General features: G+C 44.8%; 1 protein-coding gene across 3 annotated transcripts in view; it reads left to right on the forward strand.

Moving 5' to 3' along the window:
• The first annotated feature begins 264 nt into the window (after window positions 1-264).
• The window catches only part of atrnl1a (attractin-like 1a), a 237,858-nt gene continuing 212,848 nt past the window's right edge, over window positions 265-25,274 (forward strand). The window contains exon 1 of one of the 3 annotated variants that reach the window (XM_030441997.1): window positions 265-1,207. In XM_030441997.1, the coding sequence (XP_030297857.1) occupies window positions 963-1,207 (245 nt within the window). In that variant the 5' untranslated portion in view covers window positions 265-962. The remainder of the gene's footprint in view (window positions 1,208-25,274) is intronic. The other 2 variants (XM_030441996.1, XM_030441998.1) reach the window with 2 other exon arrangements.

The following is a 25,274-nucleotide window of genomic DNA, read 5'->3' on the forward strand; positions in this document are numbered from 1 at the left end:
TATATATCATCCTATCCAGTGTTTGAGCTTCCCAGAAACATGACAAATGGTTATTTAAACGAGGAGACACTGGGAAGACCTTCACCTGGAGTCATGACATGTGCACAGCTTCCTGAAGTGCTTTTGAGCAAAGACCCTGGAGAGCTGACTCTGATTTATTGTCTCACATCATAATAATAAAACATAAACTATCATTTCCAGCCCTGTAGTTTGGTTCTGTCCTCTCTTGTGTGACTCCTCAGCAGACATCAGGTCAGTAGTCTCTGTCTTTGTCTCTGTGCTGCATGGCTTTGACGTTTTTTAAAGGGAACTGCCCCTTTAACCGCGTGGCCGCACTGCTCATGCTCGGGGCTTTGTGCAGGAGTTTCCCCCCGTCAGAGAGCAGCTGTGGACGGACGGAGCAGAGAGGAGGAGCGGCGCTCCGGGCAGACAGAGAAGCTGCGGCTGTCGCATCTCCTGACACCAGAACCGGGACGGAGGACGTCTTTTTGTTTGGCAGCATCCGGCAGGAGAGCAGCTCTCTGCCGCCTTCATCTGCTTTATTTCATCTCCGGGATTACAGTGTTTGACGGGGAGGAAGGATCATCCGGTCACGGTCGCGTGTTTACATCCGAGCCCTGAGCAGCGCGGGAGGAACTTATCTTGTTGGACTTGTCGGAACATGCTTTTCTGTGTTTTTTGGGGGGTCTGATTGGATTTGAGTGCGCGAAAATCATTTTTTTTTTTTTTACATGAAAGTTTCATGCCTTTGTCTTGTCCCGCAGCTGCCTCCGCACCGCACCGCACCGCACCGCTCGGCATGTTCTGACGGCGCGTAATTACTGTTTTCCTGCGTCCTCTCCACAGGCGTCACAGGCACAGGTAGGCTACCTGAGAGCCTGCTGATGACTGCACACCTCCTCACAGAGTGAAAAAAAACAGCCTGTGCTCCTCAGAAACACACGCACACGCCGAGTTCCATCATGGATGATGTCGGGGGGGTCCATCTGTGCGCCTGGACCAGGTCGTCCAGGCGGAGCGCCCGGGACGCGTTGAGAACGTACCTGGCAGTGTTTGTGATGCTGCACCTCGTGCTCCACACGGAAGGCTCCACCGTGTCCAAGTCCTGCGATAAGAGCTGTTATTCTGGGAAGTGCATGAACGGGACCTGCGTGTGTGACCACGGATGGGTCGGGGATCAGTGCCAGCACTGTCAGGGGAGATTCAAGTAAGTTTAAAATGTTATTATCTGCGCCACTGCGTCCCAGGCTGACATCAGGTGTTTGATCCAGTGCGGCCCTCTAATCTGTGCGAATGGCAGGTTCCATGTTGATCCACTACAGCCCATAATAACACTGCTGATCACTGACTAACAGTCAATTATCAGTATCTCTGTCAATATGGTAGTTAGAGTGAAGTCTGTGGATGTGACCTGGCTCTGTTGCAACTATATATGAGGGGTGATCAGTGCCACGGCCCAACAAAGATCAATCAGGCACCTTAAAGGATGAGTTTACACAAAGAATGCAGATGGAGATACTGAAGCATCCTGGGAAATGTTTATAAATGCCAAAAAAAACAACTGAAAAGGCATAAAATGGCTCCACACGGCTCATCCGCCATAATCCAAGTCTTCACAGATCCCAGATTGATTTGAAAAGACGTCATTTGCAACATGTTTAAATCCCAAATCATCACCATCACTGTGGCTGCTAAGCTAAAAGCGTTAGCATGCGAGTGGGCGCGTGAGCTCGATGTCGTGTCGAGGGTTTAAACGGCGTCTTTTCAAATCAATCCGAAGCGTCGTTGCTTCGGGAGACTTGGATTACTATGATTTCCTTCAGTTGTGCGCGCTTGTTTTGCTGCGAATCTCCAGAAATGTTTTGGTGGACTTCAGATCCTCACCTGACTTTTCCATCCACAGAGAGCTGATGAGAGCTCAGATTGATTTTTGGGGCAGCTTCTCCTGTACTTTTACAGGCTGATGAATTATTTAGGATTTTGCCAAAAGCTGGTTTATTTTGTCTTGAGTGTATCAACAACACAAACCTCCAGAGGACGATTCCACATGTGCACACAACCCAGCGAGCGAGATCCAGGATTTCTAAGAATTTGTTCATTTGTTGGTTCAAAAAGAGAGACGGCGATGACGAGTGTGACGGTATTTCTCTGGTCATGTTGCACCAGTTGATGTAGACATTATGCTTACAGCTGTAAAGTGTAGGTAAAGGTATGCTCTCGACAGCTTTGAATACTTTAATATCTGGACTGTGAGCGCTGGAGACAAGATAAATACGAGTCTCACTCAGTGACTGTGTGTCGAGGCACCACAGGTAAAGCAGCTGTCCATCCATCAGAAGGACGCTGGTTTGAACCCTGACCAGTTTTATTGAATTTGATACAGCAGGATTTTCTATAAAGACACTTTTTATCCTCTAATATGTGCAAATAACAGCGTGTCAGTATATCTCCATTGAATGGCAGTTTTTATGGACTAAAGACGTTCACTTTTAAGCCTCTTTTCAGTTCATGAGCACGCTGTAGGTAAGTGCGTGTATGCAGCCGCACGGGTTCAAACTGGTTCAATTCAAATATGAGTGCATAACGCTTTTCTAAATATGACAGCATGCAATTTTAATGGCCAGACGGCAGATTGCTGTCTGCTGCTCAGAGTGAATGGAGCAGAGTGACTGCCTCTCCCTCACTGTCACTTTAGAGTACTACACACAGGCTTAAAAAGCCTGCTGAGGGCTGCCGTCGACCAGCGGCTCTTTAAAAATAAATCAGAAAGTTGCATGGCTGATATGTCGCCCCTGATGTCTGAATGTGCTTCTTTGTTTTTATCCAGAAAAACCAGGTAGAGGCTGAACACGACGGCAGTGCAGGAACATCTGAGCGTGACGTTTTCAGCCTCTCATCCAACCTTCATGTCACCTCCTCTTTTTAAAGGATTAACCTGACTTTTTGTTTTCAATCGGGCACGTTACCAATCACATTAATGCATTGGAAGATCACGTCCAGCTGTGAGCAGAATGAGGACTCGGATACGATGAGTTTTGTGAGCCGTGCCAGTCCGTTACTTTGAGAATTCAGAGGAGAACTGATGATGCGTGTTTGCTCTGCACACAGGCAGCGTCTAGGCTCAGGTTTATGAGACAAAGCGTTCAATAAAATGTAAAAAAAAACTCCTTGAATGCTAAATAAAGACACCTGGAGCTTTAAAACTGTTGTCCGTCCAGACCTGCTTGCCAGAAAGAGCTGCCTAACGTGTGAGAACGATATATTTGAATCGTATATTTGAGAATAAGATGATTAAACGACAGCAAATAGTGTTTCTAATAGAGTCTGCACTGGGGTGACATCAGCTCCTGCAGAGCGTTGCATTGTGGGTTGCTTGTGGCTTTTGTGTTGCGAGGTTTGCAGGTTTCTTCAGGTGTATTTGTGGAGCCTTTTTCAAGGTTTATTTGAACAATTAGTGTCTTTTAGTGACTGACGGCTGATGAACGTGTCGGCAACACATTAGAAGCAGAACATACGGACACTTTGGGTTCGCTGTTTTGCAGTTTGAGGGGAAACATCTACCAATTTATCCTCCCAGTGCTCATACAGTAAAAGAGGAAAGACAGAATATGAAGCTATTGTTTATTTTATTGGTTATTTATGGGTTCTGTGCAATCAGAAAGTTTTAATTTATGTGGCCCAAAATCACAAACACAGGAAAAACTCGCTGTATTGAAAAAAATCATTTTAACAGGGCGGCAAAATATGGAAGAAACCTCAGAAAGAGCCACAGAGGAAGGATTTTTCTCCCCAGATGGACCGACATGCAGTAGATGTTTACAGAACAGAGCAAAAAAAAAAAATCACAGTTTACATATTTCATTGAGAGAATATCTGGTGAAGAGTGTGGAGCCTGACCGGGCTACAGAAGAGAGGCCACACAAGATAACAATCAGAAAACCCCCATCAGAATGTAAACATCGTGCGTCCCTGATATCGAGCTGCTCCAGCGATCGCCTCCTCCTTCTTCTTTTCTTCTCGCTCTGTGGCATTAATCCCCCGTCATAGCCACCAGGGAGGATGACGTTACCTTGTCACCATCACCTACAGCCCGGTCTGCACAAGTAAGCACAGAGAGATGGCAGGACCTCAGTCTAATATTTTCTCTCTGGAGGATTCTATCGATTTCTCAGTCGATGTGATCGTGGTGTGAAGGTGGTGAACGGAGCGTGCTGGAGCAAAGAAGAACAACACGTCAGGGACACGCCTGCTCTTCTTGTGGCGGCCTCGTGGTTTGATGGTGTGCACTAATGCTGAATAGTTGTCACAAGCAAACGCAGTGAATTTCTGCAAGGTAGAGTTGGTGAGGCCGAAAATCTATGTCGGAGCGATTTTGTTTTTTGCAAACAATGCAGGAAAAAAAGCCTCTCGAGACGCTTCAGCTCATTTCACTGGTTATTGTGTTCTTCTGTGTGAGAAGTGTCAGAACATGGAGGGAGACTAATTTGAGAGTTTTAGACCCCGTTTACACGAGGACGCTTGCAGGTAAAAGCGACAAAATATTTCATCGGAAGTGCCTTTCATTTACACGGTGACGGCGTTTTTGGGGCTTAAAAACGTAAAAATCTGAAACCACCCTCCAGAGTGGAAAAGTTGAATACGCTCCGCCGCAGCGTTTCCGTGTACACTGGCAAAACGCTAAACTCTGCTCAGATCTGCTCACGTTGCGTACGCGTTTACGTCACATACATGCGCCAGTACAGGGAAATAAACAAACATGTCGGATTATTTCCATGCATCGGACCTTCAAGCTGCTCTGGCAGCTCTAATAAACGTACAGGAGTCTTTCCACGAGATGTACAGGATATGTACAGATAGTATTACTGAACAGAGAAGGATCTGTAATTACCTCTATCAAATTTTGGATGCACCAATTTGTCGGAGGCGACCCAGGCGGCTTTGGACGAGACCTGGGAGATCTAGTCGATGATGGGATAACTTTGTCGAATTCCACACACTTTTGCGTCGCCGTATGCACGCAGATTTCCTCCCGAAAACGCTCGTCTAAACGCGGAATAAAAAGTGAAGACGCGCCGCCACTTTTGCGTCTTCTGTTCACACCGTCATCGTGTAAACGTAGCCGTAAACAACGCAGTAATGTGCAGTGTGTGTGACGTTAATCTCGACCACCTGCCTGCTGATTAACCTTAACGATCAGGTAATCGTGACTTGTCTGCACCTGTGTTAGCACAACAAGTAGCAGCCTCGCTGATATCTGTATCTGTCCTCAGTCGTCTTGTCAGGCTGAAATTAAATCGCTGTTTGGCTTCATTGCGGTTCAGGTCGAAAAACAACATTTGACACAGTTCCAGCGAACCACTCGAAGGCTTTTTACACGGGTGCATCTACAGAAAGTACAAAGCTTTAGCGACAACAACAACTCTCGCTGTGGGTTCGCTTTGGAGACGCTGTGCATCGCTTTAAGTATCGCAGGTAATTAGCAAAAGAGATGAAGAGGAAAAGCTGCAGGCGACAAGTCGTTGCTTACTGAGCCTTGACAACATCCGCAAGCTGAAGAAAACCTCTTATTGTGTGCAGCACCAGTTTAAGGAGCGGTGACATACGGGGGATTTCTTTGTTGCAGCATCATGGTCGGCCTCTGGAAAGCTGAATGTGATGCACTGTATGTGCGTCCATGCTTTGGATGCAGATGTTATGCTAAACATACCGACATCTGGCCCCAGTGCTGTTTTTTTCATGAAAACATGCTTTTGCATTAAGCTCAGTTTATCATAAATCGCTGTAAGCTCGAGGTGGATTGCGAACTTGACGAATCTACACGTCAACAAGCAATTTCGTAGAGACGCTGCTGTCCCGGTAGTTGTGTTTTCTAAAGCCTCTACAGCACTTGTAGCCACAGCGGCTGTATCTATTAGTGAGGACAGGACAGGACAGGAGAGCACTGGAGCAGAGAGAAGGACCTGTGCTTCAATATCACTGCTGTGCACTGAAAATACTCAATACCAAAAGCCTCAGTGGTCGCTGGAGTGCACACAAACACACACACACACACACTGTGGTGTCTCATATCCACACAGACAGATCCAATAAAGCAGAAATAGGGAGCAGATTCTGGCTATTGATTTAAGGTATTGGTGTTCTGTGTCGTTTCGTTGGTCCACAGTCTCACACTTTGTCATCCAGTAGCGTTTTCTCTTTCTCTCTTGTTGTTGTTTTTTCTCTCCTGCTGCTCTCGGCTTCTTTGTCCAGACAGCAACGTCTTTCTTGTTCTCTCACATACGAAGCGCTAACACACGAAAACAAACACAGATATTGGAGCATTGAGTGAAAGCGTTGAGATAATGAGGAGATGGTCAGCAGCCGCCAACACGCTGGACGTTCAAATCTATTGGAGAAAAAAACATTCAGTGTTTCTGCTTTTCTCTCCCACCTTTGGTCGTCTTCTCACACAGCAGTCTTGCTGTGTTTGTAGGACAGTAGTTGATCAAGCATTGATGGAGCTTCAGGACATTTTTCAACATGTTACCGTTACTGAAATTAAATTATTGATTTTTTTCCCCCCTGGCCCTTTGAGCCTGTGTGTGCTTCTACCAGGATGTGTCATAGTCCAACAAGTCCTCATATCGTCTGTTTCTGTAGAGATGTTCTCCGATCACCCCAAAACATTTGTCCTCTTCCAAGGCTTCTTTATGCTTCAGCTCACCATAGCTAACCTAAGATGTGACTACAGACAATGTGATGTGTCTGTGAAGATCAATTCAGTAACTTTTTAACCAAAAATTCAACCAGTGTGACTGTGAAATAAATACCTGGAGACTGGACAGTGCAAGTGAAGTTTCCTAGATCCCTGTTGTTTCTTGTAAGGGAATCAGGTTTAAATTAATTATGGATATAAACAAGTAAGCAACAATTAATGGCAAATGTATTAACCTTTTATTTGAATGAAGTGCAACCAGGAGCTTAACCTTCTCTGCTCTCATTTTCAATATAAACAGAGTACAGTAAGTGCAACCAACATTTCTTCAGGTTGAATTAACAGTAGCTGTACCTGCTACATCTGCTGTTGTTTACAACATAAAAAGAGTTCATTAGTAACCAATGCCATAAACAGAGTGCAACTGACATTCTGCAGAGCGGACGTTACCTTGTGCTGCTGCTGCAGCAGTAACGCTCCAAGAGGTGCCTGGACGGTCGGCGTTGTGTGAAATCCCATGCCGTGTTTTTTTACTTGGCTTTTACATATTCTACAAACAGCGAGCGACTTAATGAGAACATCTCCGTCTTTGCAAAAGCCAGAGTGTTTCCACACACACTCACCGTCTCCTCTTCCATCTGCCATGCTGCGTTTTGTTGTTGTTCTAAGATTCGCGCTGCTGCCAGCACGTGCCGATGACGTCACAGACAGGCAGACTGAATCGAGTAACGTTTAATGCGTCTTTATCGTTTAAAGTTCTAAAAAAAACACACATCCTTAAAGTTTGCCGAGCTTAAATCCAATGTGCAATTTCCTAGTACCGATAGAATCGATTCTTTACCATTTCAAACGATTTTTAATCGATATATGTCGCCTGGAAGGCCAACTGGCCGAGCACAGATCGCTGTAGTTGGATCGTAGGAATATAAATCGATTCATCGATGTAGTGGATGAATCGTTACACCCCTACCGTTTCCTGTTGAACTTGTTGGTGACGGCGGTTCATCTGTGCAAGCAGCTTCGTACGACAACCACGGTTGACGCGTTGGTGAATACTTTCACTCAGGAGACTGCTGTTCGTACGTTTAACGTCAACAAACCTCACTTTTTAACCCTCACTAAGATGTTATTTTTGCCTAAACCTAACCAAACATTCACAATATTAACACATGACGTCCTCTCCAAAGTCCATCTGTTGTTGTTCCACGTTGTTGTAGGAACAGTCATATATCTTATTTTTGGTTGTGTTTGTTGAGAACTGTCCCTGAAAGCAAGTGCATTTTTCAGCTGCACAGGAACTTTTGAACACATTTTTTTTGTTCGGTTGTATTATCTGCGATCATAAAATTCCTTCTTCGTTTTTTAAAGTACTGACTCAGGAGTTCCAGGTAAGAATATATCGTGGCTTCTCACACAGCCAGGAGTCTCTTATAAGTCAGGTGCCTGGCAGCATCGACAGGAACAAATCATAAAAGTCTCCGCTCTCTCTGCCGTTCAGGGCTGACGGCTGCGGCGGTGAAGCAGCACTCTCAGGTAGAAGCTTTTCATCAAACTAAATGGGTTACCTGTTTATCCTCTATTAACCTCGCGGCGACGAGGCGGATGTGAAACACTCGTTGGGCCGACGTGGCGCTATACCGTCTGCCGGTTTCAACGTAAAAACCGCCTAATGCAGCACATCAAAGTGAATCTATTTGCCGAAGGTTTCGCGAGTATAAACTGCTGCATTAATCTCACTTTGTCTCTTGCATGCTAAGTGCAAGCAGCCAGAAATACTTGAGGCTATGGTGAAACGAACTCGCATTGATCAAACATTCTGACTCTCCGTATCTCCCGACAGAGATGCAGCAGGAGGGGGTTCTGGAAAAGGATGTTGATGGCGCTAATTGATAGAGGAAAAGAAAGAATGAAATATTAGTCACAATGGAGGTTTTCTTGCCTCTCAGCTGGAGCCGAGTGAGCTGTATTTATCACACTGGAGCCTGATAAATGGACCGAGGCGACTCAGAGTTCAGACAACACTCTGCAAGATGGGATTTATAAATTAACCATCGCTTCGAGTTCAGTCAGAAGCGTCGGCGACATGACACGGCACTACTTCACCTGCCCGCTCTTCAGAAAAAGGAGACGTATAAATACATAAAGCTCTATTTTTATTTCCAAAATGGGATTATAGTTTTGGATTAAACCCCTCCACTACATGTCTGATTTAATCTGCCTGCTAATACTGTGAGGGCAGTTTGGATGTTATGGTGGCACCGAAATCCTATTACATGACGTCGGGGCCCATTACGGTTCATCTTGTGTGTGTGTGGCAGCAGTATGAATGTCATGAGGAACCTGAGCTTCACGGGAAACGTAGATTGGACTGTAGTGATGCTTCAGAACATCAATCTTGACCCGTACTTTTCTCCATATTGCTGACATTATAGCTCTGTAGCTGGTTTACTTATAAAAACAGAACAAAGGTTATTTAATCAATTAATGACTGGACTGAATAGGAACTGGCCATCGGAACCCGACCCAAGTCCTGATTGATCGAGCATCCCAAATGAGAATGAGAGACAGCGACCGTCCAGCTTCTTTAATATGTAAGTCCGTGGTATTGTTGGCAAAGCCGAGACACTCTGATAATTATAATTGTTAATTGGCTGAGAGCCACCGTCACAGTCAGCCAGCTGCTCTCATCAAATCATCAACAGTTGAAAGATCTTAAAGAAAAAATAAGGTGCGTGCTCCGCCGGGTCAGGAGCGAAGATGTTTTAATGTGAAAGAAAAGAAATCAGGCGCTCCTTCAAGGGAACGAGTACAATCAGGATTCATTCCTGGGTCGAGTCACTCAGCGGGAGACACTTTGATCAGCAGTGATGGAGAGATAACACCTGGACAGCTGTGGCCACAACGTGAATGTTATTGATCAAGACTTCTGATGATGCACACGATCCGCTGCGTGTTGGTGACGTTGAATGTGACGCAGCAGAATAAAACAGCAACAGAAAGGCAAGATGTTGGTGTAAAAAAGGCAAATAAAATGTATGAAAGAAATGATTCAAGAAAGGAGAGAAAGTGATAACATGTACTGTGTGTTTCTCTGGAGCTCAGATGCATGTTAACCCTGTAAAATAAGCAGGTCACCGGACGAGAATCTCACTACGAGACCATTCAACGGCCGTGTTTTGCTGCCAGGATCTGCAGGATGGTCAAGGTTAGAGCGAGATCGCGGTCAGGGTTTAAAAAAAAAAGGCAAACATTAATTGCTGGCCTGTCATAGGAAGTGAACCCTGGTGTCCCACATTAAAGTGTAATGTGCTTCACCACATCAACCTCCGTACCTCCCTCCTCGCCACATAAAGGGAGGCCGCTCTCCTTGGCACGGAGAATTGGCTTTGAAATTTGTGAGGTGCGAAATCATCCGGCGTGGACATCAGTCGCATGATTCACAGGGCTGAAACGAGACGGTGGCAAATCCTGGATGTGTGGACGTTACTCGACGCTTATCGTGTGCTCGCCCCTTTTCTTTTAAATCCTTCTTTATTTATCTAATCGTGTCTAAACGTTACCCGTCACACAACAGAGTAATCTTGCTGCTCTATGTCATCATCAAGTCTTTAATTTCGGCCCGAGCAGAATCTTAATCGTCCGACAGTGAAATTTAGCTAAACGTAGTTGAACTCAATTTTCTTGTGCAAGCTGTTTTTATATCGAGCCGTCTAGAAAAGTCTGAATGCAGGACGAACGTGTTAATTCCTGACTGACGCGGCACAATATCGAACCAAATTGAGCCTGGAGGCGGATGTTAGTTTTCTGAGAAACACGGGGATCAAAAAAACCAAAAACCCACGGCATCTCAAAGCGAGCACGCTCATTATGTTAACAGTAGATTACAGTACAGATATGCAAAGATATGAAAGTGTGACGATCGACCCTGACGGCTCGGCGGTGCCTGAAAAGTGAAGGAAGCCATTCAGGGACAAAATACTCACACGGGTGAGAGACGGGCTGAGTGGAGACGGAGCAGAGTGCTTTTCTGACATCGCAGTCATCATCTGCTGACATGGGCTTCAACCCCCGTGTGTGTGCGTGTGTGTGTGTGTGTGTGTGTGTGATTATGTGTGTTTAAGCCTCAGGCAGTGTGCATTGATGATGACACAGCGCGTGAACTGCCACTGTGCTCGCTGAGTTGTAGGACGTGTGTGTGTGTGTGTGTCTGTGTGTGTGTGTGTTGTCCTTGCTTTCACTCTCATCATAGCGGGATTAACACACACTGGACAGATGGCCGTTCGATGCTCCTCCCTCCCGAACACTCTCATGGTTTCCTACACACACACACACACTCACTCACAGTTGGATGGGTGGGTGTATTACATGAATCACAACCCTCCTGTGTCTCTCCCCGAGGCTGCAGCAGCTTCAGAGAGATGGCGGAGGTTTGTTTCGTACGACGCGGTCGTCGTGGGACAGTCAGTCCCCGGTTGACACACCGTTTCTGTAACTACATTAAAAAAAAAAAAGTCTACAGAGGAGAATAATGCCTGTGTCTCAATGTATGAATATTTATACTCAGTTTCATGTGAAATGGGAATAACGTGCAGGGTTTTCCCTCAGAGGCCCGGTAACAAGTATGTTCTGATGAGGACCGGTGCCGCAGTGTCTTTGTTGAAGAGCTTTCCAACTCTTACGTCTCTTTCTTACTGAGCTGCTCTAAAAAGTAGTTTTGGGCTTATCGCTCAGTTCCAGACTATCATGATACTTACAGATTCAATGCAGAACCTCGACTTTCGTATTTTCAGTCTTCTGCTCCTGTTTACCCTTAAATTCCACCACATCTGTGCTCGGTCCATCTCCGCTCCGCCTGCAGCTACTAGTCTCTGTGTTTACTGCAACCGGCTCCGCTGAGTTTAAAATACACTTCACTGTTTTCCCACAAAGGCGATTACTGAGTCAGTGAATCAGAGCACACTTGCAGCCATTAGCTCTTCTGAAGGTGAATTACAAGATAAGAGTTCTGCCGCTTTCGTTCTGTCATGATCACATAATTAACCGACTGAAATATACATTTTTCAGAAATTCCCACTGCAAAAACCCAGCAGAGGATCAACCTATAATATATACAGTATACTGGTGTATAGTTGTTGGACTGTATGTGTGTATATTTTCCACTGTGCAGCTTGAAAACAAGAAAAAAAACAACAATAAATTGTCGTACTACTAAGAAAACAATAGGAAAGGAAGGAGGAAAATAAAGGAAATGAGGGTGATGAGGATACGACGACACAGTCCGGTTCATCATTTGAGAAACATTCAATCAGCATCGTCAATCACATCGGTTCATCCTTTCGGGTTAATGGACGTCCTCGGTAGATTTCATGAGGGTAAAAGGGTGAAAATCGAACGTTTGGATCCACGTTGGAATCAAATAATAGGAAGTTCAGAGAGGGAACACATCATCCACTTAACTGACCTCTTTGCTTTATAGAGATTATGGAGGAATACATCACCAGAGGCTCCAGGCAGGCTGCAGTAACTTAAACCTACAACTGGCTAATACATTAAAACCTCTGTCTCACAATGATGATGTCACAACCTCTCTGTCATGCCCCGCACAAGACTCGGGGGGATCGATAGTCATTTGGCGGCGAGTTTACGGTGTACGCGCGCCATTAGACACGCTCACATTTACCTCTTCTGTCAGTAATCGGATTAGTGTTTGTGGTAAAGTCCAGCGTCCCTCCATCACAGGATAATTAGACAAGCGTTGAGGGAAAACGTCTTCCATTAGAGAATAACAGAGGACAAAGTTGGCTGATTAGCCTGGTTCTTTGTCCAACAGCCTGAGTGTGTGTGTGTGTGTGTGTGTGTGTGATACAGCGTCTGACTCAATGTAAGAGCTGTTTTTTGTTTTACTTTAAATACGTATTTCCTTTCCTGTACAAGTAAGAAATAATCCATAAGTCCTAAACGTGAAGCGGTTCTCAGTGATTTTGAACAGATTTCGATCAGTTCCTACAGTTTGACTGCAGCGTCACATATTTTCAGTCTGTCCTTGTTTCCAAAATTACAGCAAAGGAAAGTTCAGGAAATCTGTGTCAACAGTTCGGTCCTCTTCTTTCTTCGCTTCTTTCACAGCTCTTCTTTGTTTGTCGTGAAAGTCTTGAGTCTGAGGGCTTCTCTGTTGGCTCATCTGCCACCGGCAAGCTGGCGTGGAACGACTACGGTGTCGCTTAACTGTGATGATTGATTGAATGTAATTTAGATCATCATCATCATCATCATCAGAGTGTGTAAGAAAACACGACGCATCACATGACTGCAACTGTTTTTGTTCTTTTTCTGTTTGTGTTGGACGTTGTTCAGTTTCGACCGGTACCTTTCTGATCACGTCTCTTTCTTTGAACTACGTTTATGCGGTTCAGCTTTCCGTACCAACATTTTGAAGAGCTTTAGCGTTTCAGCCCGCTCTCACTCCCAACATGTCTAATAGAACAGTTCCTTTCCTTGAGGGCTTTTATTGCTGCGAGCAACTACAGGAAGTGGAGTGCGCGCTTCTGTCTAACCTTGAACTTTTCACCAGAACGTGAGCGAGAACTGACCTGTTCATGAGCAGTAACCATGGAAATGAAAGAACGGCGTTATTATCCTTGTCTAAGAAGTGTGTGTGTGTGTGTGTGTGTGTGTGTGTGTGTGTGTGTGCTCAGGTATGGATTGCTGACTGTGTGCAGGTGATCTTCTGGCTCTCTGCTGAGGCCGGAGTTGTTGTCCTGGCAGGGAGCATCTCTTTTGGATTCAGACCTTCCTCTCTCAGTTTCTTTTCCCTCCTCTCATCTCGTCTTCTGTGCACGCTTCATGCCTCTCCGTGTGTCCCTGTGGATACACAAACACACAAACACACAAGCACACACACACACGGTTTTCCTGCAGTCTGCCCATAGAAAGACGTATCCCCCCCCACTCGCTTCCAAACTGTGTTTTCTCTCGCAAGTGATTTCATCAGCGAAGCATGTGCTAGCTCCGCTTCCCTCTGTGCCTCAGCATAACGTCTGTCTTTTTCTGAGCGTGTTTGTGTCTCTTTCGCTCTGTGTGTGTGTGTGTGTGTGTGTGTGTTTATCACACGTGGTGGGTGGCTGTACGGATGGTGAGTTCAGGGCCTGGATTATTTGTGTTCGTGTTTGGTTGTTTGCCCGTGTTCTCTTGTAACTCTCAGCTCTCTTTTTATTTTGTTTTTCTTTCTTCTGCCTCTGACGTGATCTTCACACCATTCGCTCAGCCAGCAGGGAGTGTGTTGGTGTGTTGGTGTGTGTGTGTGTGTGATAGGAAGCCGTGCACATGTAGCAGGTGAATACACACACTTTGCCTGAGGCCGAGCAGTCATTTTGTGCCTCCTCTGTCACTTTGTGCCAGGTGGCGTGGACGGAGCTTCGTGTTTGTTGCAGCTGTGCTCAGCATCACCTCAGGCTGTTACTGAGCTTGGCAGCTTCTTTACACCTGTTTCTGTTTCTGAGCACTTGAAGAGAAACAACATGTCAACACAACTATTAAGAAAGGCCTCATTATTAGTTATCAGTAAATGTGTCTGATATCCATACACATGGTTTCTGTACACTTTTATTTACGCTTAGCCGCATATCGTACGTCCGTCAGCCAGATAAGACATGTGGTGGGTTTGTCTCTGTTTTCTCTGGTGGCTGTGGTGCAACAAAAACCTTCACAGATCCGAGAAGAAAAAAGAGGAAGTGGCCTTTTTCACACCGCTCTCCCCGGAGCTCTGATCACAGCCGCGCACATTTCCAAGCTGTTAGGGAAAACAGTCCTCTGTCTGTTGCTGTTACACAAGAAGAAGCCCGGCAGAAGCTACGCTCAGTCAGTACGAACAGTAAAAAAAACGCTCTATTTAACAATTTATGTCAATGCACGTGTATTAATTGCTTTTTTATCCGTCACGTATGAGCGGATCGTAATGTGGTGATTGGTTGAAGTTGTTTAACGCTGCTGGACTGAGGATTTCTTTGTGAAGCACTCGGGTTGGACTTTCTGCAACAGTCCAAAGGATGTGACTTCATGTGGCGGTTATGTTCTTGAGTGCATCTCTGTGCTCTGTCAGTCTGATTTTTCTGTCGTATTGCAGATAAAAATGTTCTACTTTGGCTCTGATGCAGCATCCTCTCACACAGTGTCCTGCCCAGAACAATATCTGATTGGTAACATGCCACGATTATTAGCTTTTATCAGAATTACTGCGGTGGAGAGGAAGTATGAAGTAGCACTTTATTTCATCACTGGTTGTTTGACGTTAGGAGACCAAGATCTTAATTTTTACTGCATTTTTACTGGTCTCTTTGATTACTACTAATCCTTATCAGTATCAGCCCTGAAAAAGCCCCTGTTCCACTTTTAAAAATCAAAAGAAAACACTTAAAAACACAGACAGAACAACAACAAAACCGTCTTTACCACTAAACCGACAGAATGCCCGAACACAAATCCACAACCAGCACCGACTCGCATCAGCCCACGCACATTCTTCTATCCTCAGTGTTTGTTGTTCAGATTGTGTTTTTTAACTTTTATCCGTGGGAACAACAGCTCCGGCTTCTCGGCAACAAGAACAACCAACATCTGAAAGCTCAGTTGGACTCACTGTGTACAAGCAGTGCACGCAATCCTACAAATGAGGAATCAGCAGGATAAGTGTTGGAAATATACGTCTGTGACAACCACGGATATGTTTCAACTTTACGTCTCTGTTGGTGCAATTTCCTATTCGATATTGTGGCAGCGCTGTGCTTATGATCTGATTTGGTTCACTGAGAAAAAACAAAACAAGGTTAAGGGTTGGAAAAACACCATGTTTTGCTTAAAATACCTACTTTGGTCGACACAAACGCGGAGATGTTTCACCCAAAATATCCACAAACAAATGGAAACTGTCCCGAGGCCTCATTGAAAAGTTCCAGCGGTGTCGCACCTGGGATTGTTGCACTGCAGAGTCAAACTGGTCCGGCAGCCTTTTAACAATGTGTACATCACTGTACCACTTATCTGTGGTCTGCAGAAACATTAACTTCCGACATTTTATCCTGGCGACTTGGCTGATGAGTTCATGAGTGCCGAACAAAATGCTGCGAGTCAGTTTGAGCTCTGTGCCCAACATCGCTGTGAAAGCTTCCACTGCGCTCGCCTCCTTCCTGGACAGAGCGACGTCTTCAGTCCCAGTTTAGAGTGTGGTTTTGCTTTTCCTCAAAACTTCCCCTGAATTGTTGTGCATCCAAACTTAACTTTGACTGCAACACACACATCCAGTGGCACTCGAGCGTTGACGGGAGACATTTAAGACGGTGCCAGTTTCAGTACAGCTGTAGAGGAGGATGAAGGAGAAGTTTCTGTGTGACTAATTTTCCGGGGGGGTTATGCAACTCTACTCTACCACTTTTCTCCGACTTCATAAGCACGGCAGAAAATGGGATAGAAGTTCCAGGTTAGGAAATGAATGCTGTGACCGTCGGTGTCGTCTGTGGAATACTAGTTAGCTGCTGGGTGAGAATAGAAGTGATCTACGGAGGATGCGGCGCGTTCTTTAACGCTGTGGATTCACTTTTACCGCCTCATGTTGATTGATCGATGAATTGAAATCTTTTTTTTAAAACATGAACATTTTCATGCAACAACTGATTGCACAGAACTTAACCACTTAATGAACTCCCCCATTTTAAGGTTCTTTTTCCAAAACGACATACCGAAATTAAAAGCATGACAGCTCGCACATAGTTTGAGACTCAGGGATGTGCTTGGTACCATTGGAAAGGTAACACCCTCAAGTTTTTTCTAGTGTAAGTGTGATTCTATGACATACTGACACAGAGTTACAGAGGTTGGAACACAGGTTTTGGTTTCCGTCCAATTCAAATGTCAATAAACTGACTAAGATATAAGGGTTCAGGTATGTCTATGGACACAGCAGACACAATTAGGCCATAACCACAGGTCTCAGCTTGCTACACTCAAAAATTGATTTTTCACAGTTTTTTTTCTAAAGGCATGTCTGTGCGTTTTGCTTGGGTCCTTTTTTTCCAAGAGCTCCTACTGAGATTCAAAGGCTTCTAACTTGAGAACCCCTTTACCTAGAAACATAATCTTGGTCTCAAATGAAAGCTAAGACCCTGAGGCTTCTTGCTCGTTTGACACTTGTAGCTAGTTTTGGGTAAAATGACATGGATATTCCCATTCTATGGACTCTTGGCGAACTATGAAAAAATAATTGTGGCATGACGTTGTAGCTGTGGAAAAAGGGAACACTCCGAAGGTATGTAGGCATTCTTGCTTCTTGCGGTAGAGGGCTCTTTCTAATGTTGTGTCATGGTGAGTTTAGAAGGCTGTTACATGGTCTGGAAATAACTTTTTTCCTTTGTGTTTGGGCTTAAAATAATCACAACAGTCTCAGCTTTCCAACAGTGAGTATATACTGTTAAGATCTGATGCTTAAAACTATTAGCAAAAAAACTATTAGTTTTACGAAGGGTGCTCGTTTAGTGAAGGGTGTTCCTATGTAGGAACGGTGTTCCTTAAGGGGTTAAATTCTAATAAGTTTCATAAGATTTAAAGCATCTTAATCCATTATCTTTTGTTTCTGTTCTGCATCGTGTTCATGTGCGAGGGTCGATGTAAGAGACGCCTCGTGTTGGAGAGCGTTCAGGCCTTAGCAAGCCTGCGTTGGGTGTGGTGTAGGGGGTTGTGTGTGTGTGTGTGTGAGTGTGTGCTCACAGAGTGTACAGGAACCCATCCCATAATATGACCGAGAGGCTAACAACATGGGATAGTGATTCCAGTCGGCATGGTAACGCCATACAGCCCCTGTAACGCACAATAGCGTTTTAATGCAGACCACATGTGATGGGGCTCACCACAGGGGCGGACACATGGGTAGAAACACACACACACACTCACACACACACCGTCAAACACACACACACACATAGACAAACGCACACAAACACACACCTCTTCTGGCTGCAGGACACAGTGTATAATCAGCCTGTGGCGTGCTTGGGTTTGGTGCAAACTCTGTAATAATAGAGCAGCCTGTTGTCAGACTGTAATAAAGGCTCTATTTCTGCACACACACACACACACACACACACACAGGCGCGCTGTGTCAGGAAACAGAAGACAGAAAAGCTTCTATCTCCAAGTGAAAAATGTTCGCCGTCTGACTTCATCAACATCAAACAGCGGCTGAAGATTTCTGTCACTGAACAGTTTTTCTGAAGAAAAGAATGTTTTTGGTTCCTTTTGCAGCAACACGATTCATTTAGAGGCGTCATATCAGCAGGATTTATACACGCGTTCATTATGTGCAACAGTCAGCGGTGGAAACAGGTACAGACAGCACAGAAGTTAAAGTGTCAGAGTGTTAAACAAAAGGTAAAATTATAATTAAAGGTTGTTTTGAGCCGGCTGATGTAAAACGCCTCATCAGGCAGACAGTAGCTCATTCTTTAACTACAGCCTGTAATTCCTCATAACAGGCGTGTTTGTGAAAGGACTCTCTGTTTTCAGTGAAAGCAAATCTGCCAACCTCATCACTTGATAATTAGATTTACATGGATTTACGTTTGCAAATGTAGGTTTTTCAGTATTTCAGAAAGGCTGATCAATAAGTGTAAACATGTTGTTTTAGAGCACTTTGCTTTCACATCTGATGCGATCGTGTTGTTTTCTTGGGAGGAAATTCAGCTAAATGTTTAAACTTTTATCATTCCTATCGATCCAGCCAGCCAGCAAGCCATTTTCTGTGTGCTTATCTAGTGTCAGGTTGCAGTATAGCAGCAGGCTCAGCAAGGTATCCCAGACTTTCCTTTCACCAGCAACGCTTTCCAGATCCTCCTGTGGGGGATCCTGAGGCATCCCGAGGCCAGATGACATATGCCATCCCTCCAGCAGGTTCTGGGTCTGCCCCGGCGGGCTCCTCACGGTTGGTTGTGCCCTGGAAAAGCCTCCAAAGGGAAGCGCCCGGGAGGATCTTGATCCGATGCCCGAACCACCTCAGCCGGCTCGTTTTGGCGCTAACGGACCAGCGGCTTTACTCCAAGCTCCGCTCTGGATGTCCGAGTTCATCAACCGATCTCTGAACCCAGCCACCCCACTGAAAAAACCTGAATTTGCGATCTCATTCTTTCAGTCACTACCTAAATCTCTTGTCCATATTTGAGTTTTTGTACCGGTAAATTGAAAGCTTCACCTTCATTGCAAACTGCCTCGGGGCCTTCTGGAGGTCACGGACTGCAGAGGCCAGCAGATCTACGTCATCTGCTAAAAGTAGAGACTGACACTGATGCTGCTTACCTTTGGGCCTGGTAATCAGACTTGTGTCCCGCAGGAGGTCGTAGTCCAAAATAAGAAGTACATAACCCAAATAAAACACAGCGTATGGTTCAGTTCAGACAGTTTAGATCGTGACTAGATCTGTGATGTAATCTCTGAGGGAAGGTGGAGTCTCAGTATCTCTGTGACATTTCTGGTCCCCCCAGGTTAAAGCCCTCTGGGTGGTGGTTAATGGACTGACCCATAAAGTCTATTAACCTTTTCGAGTGGAGCCATTAGGGGGGTGGGTCTGTATTTCGCGGGTTAAAGTTGGAGGACTGATGAGGTTCTGCGGCGGCATCGGAGGGATCATGAGGTTCTGTTTGCTCAGACAGGAGAGGATGAATATTTGAATATGACTTTCACATCCCACAGAGGCAGATGGGTGAAGCAAAGTCACCTCATGTGTATGGATGTCCACATCGATATGCAGCCCGCTGTGTGTTTGTGTGTGATAGTGGAGGAGCATCAAGGCATCTGTGTGTGTGTGTGTGTGTGTGTGTATGTGTGTGTGTGTGTGTGTGTGTTGTCTCCTTCGTTTTCTTTCTTCTATCTTCTTCCTCTCTCCTCAGTTTTTTTCCTTCTTTTAAATTTCTGTCATCATTTCTGTTTTGTCTCCGTCCCTGTCTGTTCTTGTTCTTTTCCTCGTCTCTTCTTTCCTTTCCTGACTTTTTTCTCCTTTTCTTTTCACCTTTTTGTCACCACTTTCATTACTCTTCCTTTCATTCCCTACTTTTCTTCTCCTCTTCCCTCTTTTTCTCATCGCTTTCCTCCTTTTGATTTCCGTCTCATCCCTTTGTTTTATTTTCTCACCTTTCCCTTTCGTTGTCGCTGCTGTCATTTCCATATTTTTCAGTCCTTATCCTGTATTTCTTCTTCTTCTTCTGTCCCTCGCCCTTATCTTTCTTTTTTCACATTCTCTCGTTCCTGTCAGGGTTTTTTTTTACTTTCCTTCTTCCTTGATTTGTTCCTGTTTTCTCGGCTCTCTCTTTCAGTTGGCTGTGTGTTCTATTTAAGAGTGCCATGTTCCTATTAGCTTAGCTCTGACCTTATTTGAGGTACAGGGTCCATATGAGGTGTGTGTGTGTGTAGGTGTGTAGGTGTGTGTAGGTGTGTGTGTGTGTGTGTGTGAACCTGAGAGACACAGAAAGAGAGAGAGAGAGAGAGTGAGATTGGGAGGGCTGGCGATGAATGATGCGCCGGCGTGAAAGCCATTGGACCATGACTATACTGTAGGTGATAGAGACCCAGTAACATCAATCATACACACTTACACATGCGCACACACACAGTCACACACACACACACACACACTCTCTCGCTCTGTGCCCTCGTTATTCCCAGTAGAAGGGCTTTTCTTGATTTTTAATAAAGGATATCTGCAGAGAAGGTCAAGGTTATTCAATTGTTGGCCATTCATCTCCTTCCTTTACTTCCCCCCTCTTGACATAGACACACATGGATGGCGCACACACTCACACACACACTCACACATGCCACACAGATCTCTCAATCTTCACTATTGGCCTCAGCTCGGGGACCCCTGCACCTCTGTGTGTGTGTGTGTGTGTGTGTGTGTGTGTGTTGTGTGCATGCTCGTTGGTGTGAACAATGCAGCCGTCGTCTCCGGGTTGTCTGGTTATCCATCACGGGGCTTTATGCAGCTCTGCCGGTATCTTCCGTGTATTTCAACCGCTGCGAGAGTTTTGCGCAGCACTCAAGAGGTGTCACAGATAATATTACTTACTGTTTTATCAGGCGACAGTTTGAACCCGCTGTAATACAAGCATAAATGGTGCGGAAATTGGAAAACTGGATGAACCGCCTGTGGCAAGATGATATCGCTACTGTATACATGTGAACTAGTGTATGTCGGGCTCTTGTAAAAGGCAGCCGGGGGCAGGATGGAGTCGGTACATAAAGCTCCGGGGTTATTGTGCAGAGCATTGTTAATCTGTTTCCTCGGGGGGATGTGAGCTAGAGATTTGCGAGGACAACAGATTACTGGGAAATACACCGAACTGCAAGACCAAATATGTGAAATATCGTCTGTGCGTATGTCCTATCGTTGTGTACCAGGCATGAGATGAAACACTCTGACCGCTGAAGGATGTTGTAATCTTAAACACAAATTCAGTTCACAGGAGAGAGAAAATATGTCGACACCGTCTTTTGATATATTCGCTTAAAATGGACTCAAATAAAACGGGAAGGTTCAGGGTCGGTTCAAGAAATGCATATAAACCATCTCAAAATAAATGTTGGATAAATGTTTAAAAGCTTGATTTACTTAGGGTGATGTAAAATGATAGACAGTTTTACTTGATGAAAGTTTGCAGCTTCGTTTATGGCCTGTGATTGGTTTGTTTTGTTTCAGTTTGGTTTCAGAAGGACAGATGAACGAAAGGTTTTAAAATGTGAGAAGTAGTTTACACACTTCTTTTACATTAAAGGGATATTCCGGTGTAAGTTTAATCCATGGTCTAACACACCGTGAAACTGTGTTAGACTCCCTCTCGAGAGATCAAGTTAGCAGACCGCTAATTTACGGAGTTTTATCAACCTCAGAAACGACCGCACGACAACAATACACTGCAGTAAATGGATCCAAATATAAACCGCCACCAAAAAGCCACAAATAATGCTCAGAACAGCACCAAACTTCAGCAACAGTACAAATAGGGTCTCAGCACATAGTCCGGGGCATCTAACCTCCGCTAGCTCAGCTGGATTTCTATTGTGAAGCTAAAAACAGAGTTCAACTCTCCTCCATCAGCTTCCGGGTCGGGGAAGTCCCGACGAGTCGATTACCGAGTGCAGTTAGAAATGCTCAATTCCTATACTTTAAGTATAAGTTCACCCAAAAATGACGTACTTAACCTCATGCCGATGGAAAGGCGAGTGAAGTTTCGTAGTTCACTAAACATTTCTGGAGCTTCACAGCGAAACAGCGCTGCAGCGTTCTGCTTAACAGCTGAAGTAGTTGGAGATTTGTTTTAAAATATTGGAAAAGAACTGGAAAGAAAACACAAAATGGCTCCATTGAAGTCGCTGTCGAAGTCTCCGGAAGCCCCGAGATCTGAAATTGAGGTAATTTACACCCTCAATGTGAGGTTGAGCTCGTGCACACACTTCAGACAGGCGGCCTGCAGCTACAGTGAAGATTTAAAAAGGATTGTTAATAATGTCTATTCAGTTACACCTGCACGGTGACATAAAACAACCTTATCCAATTTACACATCCGCAGGTGGCTGCGTACGACCCCAAACCAGCCACAAAATGGCTCCATATTGCTTGTCTGGCGTAACCCAAGTCTCTGGAGCCCCCGAGATCCCAATCTGAAATGAAAAGATGTTTTTTTTCAACCAGGATCTTCCCTGTAGCAGCCTCCACCGTGTGTCGAGGTAGTAAATTCCATCTCTTCAGTGTTTCTTTTTACATTTTGAAACAAGCCTCCAGCCTCTGCAGTTGTTTACGAGGAAGCTGCAACACTGTTTTGCTGCGAAGCTCCAGAAATGTTTAATGGACTCTGAAACTTCACCTGACTTTCCATCAGCATGAGTGTGTGAGGAGATAACGACTGAATTTTCACTCTTGGGGAATTTTACTCTCGAAGCCAGCAGAGTGAAACCTTTGATCAACCACTTGTTTTACACATCATGTTTTACTGGTTTTATTGGATATATTTACAGCAGAGACAGTCAAAGTCTTGTCTGGGTTTCAAATCATCAATTTCTACCTTGTTTGACTGAGCTGCTCCTTGATATCGACTGTGATGGTAGATTGATGTTAAAGCCGCCTCCTTCCCTGGGACGGATTAAAGTTCTTCAGAGGACGGACTCAGAAGAGAAGCCAAAAGGAAGCATAGTGCCAAGAAAAATGAAAAAAATCTTTACAACCCGTCTGAATGATCAGCGCTGGAGAGCGCAGGCGGGCTGCAGTGGCAGACGGTGAGCGTTGTGTCCAGATTTAGACGTTGGGAGGGTTCGGACCGGCCCGACAGGGAACTTTTGCATTGTTGTGAATTATACGTCTCATTCGGATGAGTCATGAGCCGCGCTTTCTAAATATGGTCATCGAAGACTATAGAGTCAAGGAGAGGTATTATTCTTGGACGACTTTCAAGCGTGGGAATTTTTTATGATTATTTTTCTCGTGCGCGAGGGCATTTTTGCGAAGTGAAGTCACATCTGGACGACTCTGCCGTCTGTAACGGGCTAGTTAATGATAATGTTTGTGAAGGGGCGTGTAATGCGAGGGGTTTTAAAGGGTCAGGGAGTGAAAACATTCAGTGGAAGTCCCTCACAGTTCGAGTTAAACACAAACATGTGTGCGTCTCTCTGTTACTGACAGTGATGTCACTCTCAGCTGACTCCACGCTGTTACTGAAAGCCTTTGTACGTGTGTGTGTGTGTGTGTGTGTGTGTGTGGCTCTGGTTTGTTTTGATTATGTGTCACCACGCTGTTGTGCAGTCCAGTGGTTAGTGAATGTGTGTCTTGTTGTAGTGGAGGAGCAGGGCAGAGCAAATCGATACAACAAGACCTCTCGTGCATCCTGTAAGACACTGACCTGTCAGTTCAACTCGCAGCCTCGCTTTCCTCTCGTCTGTTAGGAGATTGGACGGTTTACTTAACGTTACGTGGAATCCACTCGCGTTTGGAGGCGGTCGCGGTGTCACTGCACCGCCGTCAGGACGCACATCGCTGCTGTCGCTCCTTAAAAGCTCGTACCAGTGTGATTTGATTTTCTCACTGTTGCCATTAAAAGCCATTAAGTGTGTAATCTGCTGATGCATTAGCTGTGAGGCTGCACAGTGTGACAGCACAGAGAGATTAAGTCCAGCCCTCTTTTCAGAGCTGACTTATGACCTCTGGCAAAGGCTGCTGGGAGCTGTAGTTGTCTGAGTGGCAGTCATGTCCCAGCATGAATGTAATGTAACAAAAACCCACATAGCGCTGCAGAAACTAAATGAAATAAAATGAGGGAAATGTCCCTACGTGTCATAGTTTCAGCCCGATGATGTACGGCAGCTGTTAGCATAATAAATAAACAAAATAAAAACACAACAACCTTATCTTCATCAGCTAACCATAGCTAGCCACAGCCAAGGATAGCGTTTCTCTGGTGATGTGCTTCCCCTCTTTGTTTTCGGAGCTGCCTTCAAAGTTTCTCCATTTTACAAAGTAAACTGTGAGTGTACAACAAAGCGTGTCTGTCCTTGGTGCGCTGCAGGAGTCGTCTGCTTTTGGAAATCTCTGGCAGTCGACTTGTTCAGTCTTCTAGCTGTGAAGGTTTGTTGCAGCTTTGAATTCACATTCTGTAATTATTCTCCTTCATCCTCTCCTTATCCATCTTTTCCCCTGTTTCTTAGGGTTGTTACCATGAAGCTGTTTATGTTCATGGCATTGTGCATAATTTTGGATTTCCTTATCTTACTTCTGAAATAAACTTGCTGAGGAGTTTTCCTGTTTTTTCTCACCTACAGTAAATACATCGACTGCATCTGTGAGGCCTGAGAGAACTCACTCTGAACCTCAGAACCACTTTTTCAAATATCATTTGTTTCTTGTTTCTTGGCTACAGCCACAAGTGCTCATCACTGAGATCGTATTGAAATTTACAGACTCCGAAGAGCTTGTAGTTCATGTGACATATAGCAAAATACTAATCGAATCATCTGTTTATGGTGCTGCGAGTCAGAAACGACCTTTAAATTCAAATCGCCGTCCTTCCTTCAGATAACCTTGTGCCACCCGAGACTAATCACCGGCAGCTCAGCCTGCTGTAGTTTCTCAGGAAACCTCCTTCATCCATTAGCAGTCGTGCATATTTAATAATATGTACTCTGCGTTTAATTATTTTATTCTATTTCTCTAAGATGTTTTATTCATGTTTTCTGCTTTGTGTCTTCAAAATCAAAACATTATTCATAATTAATGTTATTAAAGCAATTTTTTTTTTTGAAAGGTAACATGTTAGAACAAACATGAGCTGGAGACAGAAACCAGACACAGATGAAGTTAACTGGGTTTGTTCTCGGTCCTGCTGATGCTGATAAAGAAAAGTGAATTGAAGATAAAGATGTTTAAAGATGAAGATTACTTGATGTTGATAACGAAACTTTAATTTGAAAATAGGGTCGCCTTAATGTCTTTTTGTCTTTGCATTCCATCCTAAAAATAAGTTTTGTCAGACAGGCAGGGTGAGCGTGTCTGGAGCGGACA

Source organism: Sparus aurata, chromosome 15 (assembly GCF_900880675.1).
Source record: "Sparus aurata chromosome 15, fSpaAur1.1, whole genome shotgun sequence".
In the NCBI taxonomy this organism is placed as follows: domain Eukaryota; kingdom Metazoa; phylum Chordata; class Actinopteri; order Spariformes; family Sparidae; genus Sparus; species Sparus aurata.